This window comes from Adiantum capillus-veneris, chromosome 16 (assembly GCF_014529385.1).
Source record: "Adiantum capillus-veneris isolate H3 chromosome 16, ASM1452938v2, whole genome shotgun sequence".
In the NCBI taxonomy this organism is placed as follows: Eukaryota; Viridiplantae; Streptophyta; class Polypodiopsida; order Polypodiales; family Pteridaceae; genus Adiantum; species Adiantum capillus-veneris.
Genome location: NC_140946.1, coordinates 140,529,445 through 140,537,072, shown reverse-complemented (window position 1 = coordinate 140,537,072; position 7,628 = coordinate 140,529,445). Strand labels below are relative to the sequence as shown.

General features: G+C 44.1%; 1 protein-coding gene across 2 annotated transcripts; it reads right to left on the bottom strand.

The window, feature by feature from the left end:
• Positions 1-1,051: 1,051 nt before the first annotated feature.
• LOC147439967 (uncharacterized) lies at positions 1,052-3,937 on the bottom strand. Of its 2 annotated transcripts, XM_086485680.1 has the most exons (2): positions 3,772-3,937; positions 1,052-3,625 (listed from the first exon to the last, which is right to left on the bottom strand). In XM_086485680.1, the coding sequence occupies exon 2, from the start codon at positions 3,619-3,621 to the stop codon at positions 1,522-1,524; it is 2,100 nt and encodes a 699-aa protein (XP_086341806.1). In that variant the 5' UTR covers positions 3,622-3,625; positions 3,772-3,937; the 3' UTR covers positions 1,052-1,521. The 2 variants fall into 2 exon arrangements, with proteins under 2 accessions (XP_086341806.1, XP_086341807.1); XM_086485681.1 differs by having other exon boundaries at positions 1,052-3,933.
• Between the last annotated feature and the right edge of the window lie 3,691 nt (positions 3,938-7,628).

Genomic DNA, 7,628 nt, shown 5'->3' with positions numbered 1-7,628 from the left:
GGTCATTATACAACGGCAAAAGATGACACTCTAGCTCCAATCACAATTCCTCAAACTTTAAAGGTGGAAGAAGTGAAAGGAGTCATCCACATAAGGAAGGGAGCCATAAGCCAAGGGCTTTGAAGAGGCATAGGCAAGCCACAACAGTAGTACCTCTTTCCAATTATCCATATGACCACACAAATAAAGTCAAGGGAGCTCTGTTCATGACATGCAGAGCAAGGAAAGCGGTTGGAAGGTTAAGGGAGCCTATCAAAGTCCAGCAAGCTCTGGTGACAAGATCGCACATTACCAGAGCAAGCATTGCTGTGAAAATGCCAGCCGTCAACACTATAGCTTGCTACAGCAAAGCATGCTTTGACACCTAACCCACACGCAGGAAATTGCCTTACTTAAAGTCACTTGGCTTACACCTGATTGTGAGAAGCTCGTACCAAAATGCTAAGCTTTGTAATGGCCATTTCGAGAGCAGGGTACAGGACTGACTGTCAATCCCAGACACCAGCTAGTTTTGTAACCACAAGCTTCTCAAAGAACACGCCGTACAACGCTTCTTTTCTTTTGTGATTTTGTTCGCTTTAGATGCCTCCTTTTGTTCCTCCCTAATTACCCCCTTCTTAATCACAAGTACACGGTATGTGAGCCTTGAGTATGACAATCACACTTGTCTATGACATGCATTGTCATGCCTCCCAAATTTGGCATCTGCCCATAAAACAAGGCTTAGATGTTCCTATTGTGATGAATAGAACCCAACCAGAGTGACATGCTCGGTTTACCCAAGACCATCCAGTGTTCCTTTGGTGACACAAGAATTCGTTATTTCCACCAATCACATGAATAAGTGGACAAGAACGGAAAGAATAGCACAATCCCAAAACTCAAATAAAAACTGTGAGTTAATGATATTCAGTCCCGCATCCCTGCAGTGCGCCTCAAAATAGAGCAAACACAATTTCACTTCCCTCGCACCTAAATGGTGCCACGACGCCTAGCATGGCAATTCCAATTAGAAAAAACAAGCATCCTTGAGAATAACCGCACCACCCTAGAACGATACAAATTCAAACTTTCTGTTAAAAATAGTAGCAACCGCCCTCAATACATTCTACTCACCCATGTCTAATTGCTGAACTAATGCCAAAAAACTGTTATTCCCATGCAAATATGAGCTTCGTGAGAACGAATTTGATAAAAAGGAACGATTACTGCACAACTAATCAGACTTACAAAAAGTTTGACAACTGTTCAAGCTTTATGTGCACGTCACTCTGTCGATGTGGGGAAGTGCCTTCCCTATGATATGGCCCCTTTAATACACAAGTGTAACCTTTGCTGTTGTGTGCACATTGGTTTCCTGTTGGTGCTGAAGCTGTGAGACATCTCTTCTGAAGAGTTAGATAAACTTCTCAAGTACATGAGCCACGGAAACGACTTCCTACAAAAATTCTCTTTTCTTCTGGCTTTCAGCTCAAACAGAGCCAATACTTTAGTTTTTTTTACATGGGTGCCGCTGACAATTTACGGAGCCATTATACCATTAATAGTGTATGCAAGAGACTCTGCCCAGTCTTGTTTAAACATAAGCTTCTGAAGTGTGTGCATGATGTTGAATTCTGGATCCAGCTTACGTTGCCAACCTTCAAGAACCATGATAGTGACCATTACAGTGCATACATTACCGGCAATATTGACTCTGTGTCTCCTTACTTGCTCCAAAAGCTCTTGCATACACTCTCCTGGATGGATAACATCTGCCTCCTTGGAGCCCCAAAAGGTGAACGATGTTTCAAGCTCCTTAATAAAGGCTTCTGGATTTGGACAAGATTGATTCTTAGAAAATTCAAGAGCACATTGAGCAGCTGTCCTCCCATCTCTTAAAGCTACGGCCTTGAAAAATTCTATAAGGTTGCTACGATCTTTTTGCGAAAGCTCTGCAGTCAAACCTACGTCAAGAAACACCAGATGAGGTTGAGACCTTGACCTTGAAGCTGTTCCTTTCGTTTTCTTAGATGCAGTTTGCCTCTTTACGCGAACTAAAATGTTGCCAGGGTGCATGTCCGCGTGTATGAAGTTGTCCACCAAAAGCATTTTTAAGAAAGTATGTGTGCCAATATGCGCAAGCTTGCGACTAACTTTACTCTTCTCAGGAAGCTCAATATAGCTCGAAACACTCTCCCCATGCTCGTACGACTCCACAAGAACCGCAGGGTGCACCAATGGATAGACTGGTCTTGGGAAAGACACATCCTTCCAACTCCTGAAATTGTACAAAAACCTGCTTAAATGTGCTGCTTCCCGGGCGAGGTCAACCTGCGTCAACATGAATACTGCAAACTGCCGCACACTCTCATCCAACCTCAGCCACTTTAGCCCAGGAATCAAGGTTGAAAGATTGGCAACCCAATTAATGATTATGAAATCTCGGCGAATCACATCAGTCACCCCAGGGTGTCTAACTTTCACTGCCACTGTCATGGGCCCTTTTTGCTTACCCAAAGCTCCACCATTCCTCAAAGTTGCTTTATGAACTTGAGCTATGCTTCCTGAGGCAACTGGCCTCTCATCAAACTCCACAAAAATGTCATTGAGTCTCTTGCCAAATGCTCCTTCTATTGTCTGGACTGTATGTGAAAACTTGTGGGCTGGGGCATTGGCATGCAATTTTGTCAGCTCAATGCAAAGGTCCCTTGGGAACAAATCTGGGCGCGTAGCTGCCCATTGGCCCCACTTGATAAACGCCGCACCTGCAAACTCCAATGTATGGTGGACAAGATGCAGCCATGTGTGCCGAAAACGGCCGTGAAACAAGTTTGCTAAAGGAGCTGTGATAACAGCAGGCATGAAAAGAATCCACAAGTACAATGACCTCGCGACTATGCTGCAGAACTCAAAGAAAGAAAACAAAGTAGATAACACAAATGACGAAGGGCTGCTCTGATACGAAAAACTGTGTCCCTGTGCTTGGGCGACGCTGTGACCCCCAACAAGAATTGCGACTATGCCGAGAGGAAGGTGTGACCTTGCACATGCAAGACTGACTGCTTTAAGCACCATTCCAAGAGATTGCGGTGGGAAAAACTGCATATTTATCCGAGGTCTTGCAAAAACCTTCCGTGTAGCTGTCCTCCACAAGCAAACCCAACTAAATCCCTTAGAAACTTCCACCTTCGATGCTTTGAAGTGCAAAAACGGTTCATGGGCATGTACATAGGCTCTGGCAAAAATCCTTGAATACGCAACTCCATTGAGGCTGTGATGATGCTTTTTGCAAGTACTCCTCAAGTAATTGCCGCCAGCAAAGGTAAGTGGCCTGTACTTTGAAGATTTGTTAAGGTTTTGGGAGTGGCCAACAGATCTAAAAGCACGCTGTCCAAATTCTCTGATCAGAGGGGTCAGCCCCTTAAGCCCGCGCCCATCCGAAGGCAACTTTCCTGATTGTTCATGAGCTCGAAAGGACGGTGGGGAATCAAGTAGCGTTCCTTTGAGATTGCTTTTCAGAATCTTGAACAATCTGTAGCCACACAATGCTAAAACTGAGGCGTCAGGCTCTACTGAGCACAGCAATGTCGAAGGGGATTCACCAAGTGCGCCTTTAAGATGGTGCTTGAAGTTCTTCATGAACCTGTGACCACAAACAGAGAGTACAGACACCGCCAGACGACCAGGATGAGAACCTGGCTTGAGCTCTTTAAAGGGCACAGAAACGCCCAAACCTGTGAAATAGGCTTTCTGCACATTGATGACGGAGGAAGGCGAGGCCCTACGTACCTTCAAGAAGGAGAGCAATCCCAGTACACAGAGATGCGACAGGTATCGACAGGTAGCATCATGGCCTGCCGCGGAGATCTGCCCCAAACGATTGCCCACTACCTTCTTCGCTTGTACTGGGCGAGGTCGACTCTTAGTTTCTTCCCCCGCTCCTTCTTGGAGCTCACGTGGTACGTTCTATTTCACATATTAAGCACTCTCTCTCTCCCCCACCACCAATCAGTCTATTCTCTCTCACCTCTTGAACGGTAGGTTTTTTTTTAGCGTTGAGCGCGGTGAAGGTTCTATTTCACATATTAAGCACTCTCTCTCTCCCCCACCACCAATCAGTCTATTCTCTCTCACCTCTTGAACGGTAGGTTTTTTTTTAACGTTGAGCGCGGTGAAGGTAGTAGGGAGAAACTTTACACATATCATGTATTTACAAATGGACATTGTTGTACAATACACCCTCGAGGGGCGACCATGGGAACACCCAAGAGAACGCCTAGGTTTTTGTGAGGGGCACCGGTCGCAATGAAGTTGTGATACATGGCAATCTATAGGATCCTATAATGACCAGTTGATTTCATGCTCGCCACGTGGAGCGAGGGCAGCATCAAGGTGCACTCAAGGAAGAATGCCAATACCCTGCAATCTATAGGATCCTATAATGACCAGTTGATTTCATGCTCGCCACGTGGAGCGAGGGCAGCATCAAGGTGCACTCAAGGAAGAATGCCAATACCCTGCAATGGGAGGGGAGAGAGAGGGAGAGTGTGACACTACAACATGGCTTCCCAAAGTGCCAATGGAAGCTAGGAATGCATGACAACTACGACATGGCTACCCAAATTGCCAACAAAGTTGGAGAACGACGCGATAGCAGTTCAACAATCATCTTCTAGTTGCACTGTAGGTAAGAGAGACGAAGCGGTTGCACCTCAAGGTGTGAGGTCTTGCGCGCACACACACACACACACACACACACACACAGACTCTCTAGACTCTAGAGAGGTCAGAGAGAGGATTGAGAGAGAGAGAGAGAGAGAGAGAGCTCTCTAGAGTCTCTGTTAGAGAGACAGAGACTCTAGAGAGGACTGAGAGAGAGAGAGAGAGACTCTAGAGAGAGAGATCCTCTCTAGAGTTTAGAGAGAGAGAGTCCTCTCTCTCTCTCTCTCTCTCTCTCTCTCTCTCTCTCGGGGGACGACGGCGAGGGCGCAGGGGGACTCTAATGGACACTAGCAAGCTACAAATCGTCAATGACAGCAGCTGAAGATAGCAAGGCCATTGGACTGAGAGAGAGAGAGAGACTCTAGAGAGAGAGGTCCTCTCTAGAGTTTAGAGAGAGAGAGTCCTCTCTCTCTCTCTCTCTCTCTCTCTCTCTCTCTCTCTCTCTCTCTCTCTCTCTCTCGCCAGCAGAGGATCACACCCACATTTTTGCTCACACTCATCATTTTGTAACCATTGATTGTAATAAATGTCTTTCCGACATTAATTTTGATTTGAGCCATTCATTAAGTAACGGGACTCAATTGAGTTTCCAGCTTGTAATCCCGAAGTAATTTCACTTGCTGATGTAATTAGTTAGAGATGTTCTCACCTCCAAGGCTGAGGTATATAAGCCAAAGTTTTTGTAACCTAAGGCAGATTTTAATCAAAGTGAGTTTTTGAGCGCCGTGACTGTGTCTGAGAGAGAGAGAGAGTCTTATCTACTTGCTATGCGAGCTACGGAGCCGCCATTGGAGAAGCGACACCGCCATTGTGTTAGCAACGGCGAGAGCTACGCACAGATACCAAGAGTGCGCGCTATCGGCTTCTATGTGTGGTAAGTTCCTACGAGCTTCGGTGTGAGTTTTCTTCCAACTCGTGTGTCGAAATTGAGCGTGCAACATATCTATAGAACCACAACGAGTAGAGCTACACATTAGTACCATCGAGGTCAAGTTTCGGTCACCTGTATATTTCGGCCTGTCTTCATACGCGTTTCCCGCACGGAGTGGTTATAGGTTGATTTTGCAGTTCAAGTCTTTAGGGTGTTGTTCTTACCTAGTGTATAGACTTCCCCTTGAGTTTGAGATCGATTCAATGATTCTAGATCCTGTTTCGTATAGCATTCGTTCGTAGTACGGATTTTAGTCACTTGCGTATTTTAGAACATAGATTTGATTTCCTTAGTAGTGATTGTCATTAGAAGGTCGAGTAGGTGATTTGACACCCACCTAGGTGTTTCCATGCGCCTGCGGGTCAAGCTTCGTCCTCGTCTGACAAATTCTGTTGTTGGTTGAGTTCTCGCTATTTAGCTTCCGCTAGCGGCGTAACCGCCTTAACATTTGGCGCCGTTGCCGGGGACGAGAGCCCTAAGTAGGTGACCTTAGACTAATCCTACGAGGTGAGTCGTATAAACTACTTTGTATACTTTAGTTAGAAAAGATCTAGGAGTGGTGGACTCCGAAGATCTCGAGAGATACTAGGAAGTGGGGTATTCCTGGGTCTTCCGTGTTGACAATATTTTTAGTTTAGCTTAGATTTGTTTGTTGTTTTGTTGGTGTTGAGTAGTTGTTGATAGAAGAAGAATTTGCTAGTCCGTGAGTGGCAGTGGATCTCTTTAAAATCACAATTACCAAACCCATTTTATGATTAGGAATAGCTTAGGTAGGACTTCATTTGATCCTGATCTAGAGCTAGTAATCATTGGAGTATTTGCTTGATATGGTTGATTGCATGTTAGATCACTAAACCGTCGAGTTAGTAGTGAAACTTGCAATAAACAAAAGTCAGAGAAATTTCTTGTGTATCTGGGAGTTGCTGAGCACTTGAGAAAGCTTTAGGAAGGATTCTGTGCCAAAAAACTGGAAATCTGCAACTTTAGACATCATACGCGTATGATGTTTAAATGACCAAAACAGAAATTTTGACTTTACCAGAGTGTTCAAAAGGGGGGTTATACCCTAATTTCAACTTAAAACAAAAGCATTAACACTCAAAGAAACCCAAAAAAACAAGTCGGAGTCCAAGAAACGCAAAGAATAGGAAATTTTGGATTCAGATCTTATTTTTACATTCAAACCTGACAAAAACACTTGAAACTCAATTATAAACATTGGAGAAGGCTTAAAACCAAGAATAGTCAAAATCTGGGACAAAAGACATCATACGCGTATAATGTCTTTTAGCACATCCACTGCTTATTTTTGATATCTGACCTGACAAGATTGTTACAAACACTGTAGAAAGCATAAATATCAAGTCTTGACCCAAATTGATGAAAAAGACATCATACGCATGATACTTTGCCAACACAGATCCATTGTAATAGTTGTCTAGAGGTTATATTTCAAGTTTCATCCCATTTGGATCACAATTGACCCAAAACAAGTCAAAAGCGGAAAATTGCCAAGAAAAGCCTAAATTAGCCATAACTTGTTCAAACAAAGTTCAAACTGAATTTTGTGAGTGGACAGAGCATAAGGGGGATAGTGAGAGTGAGCATAACCAAAATAGTCCAAATCTGTGAAAAAAGACATCATACGCGTATAATGTCTTTTTCAGCATAACTGCAACAAAATTCCCACTTGATGAAACAGAAGTTGTCCAACTGACAAGATTAAACAATTGACCAAGTATCAATCAGTTTGGATCAATTCTGACCACAAAAACTTGGGAAAACAAATTGCCGAGACGGAAAAGTTAAAGTCCTTTAGGGGAATTGATGAATTTGAGATCGGGCAGGAATCTCCAGAATAACCAACCAAAACAAGGGGAACAAGCAAGTGTCATATCAACCGAGGGAAGTGTAAACCAAAGTTGGGTGCAACCATTAGAGCCGATCTTTGAAGGAAGTGTTTCTGATACTTCTTCGGAGAGATCTTACAAGA

Bases quoted from the DNA above. Each gene is read 5' to 3' on its own strand.
- LOC147439967 (XM_086485680.1), bottom strand. From the start codon at position 3,621: ATGAAGAACTTCAAGCACCATCTTAAAGGCGCACTTGGTGAATCCCCT.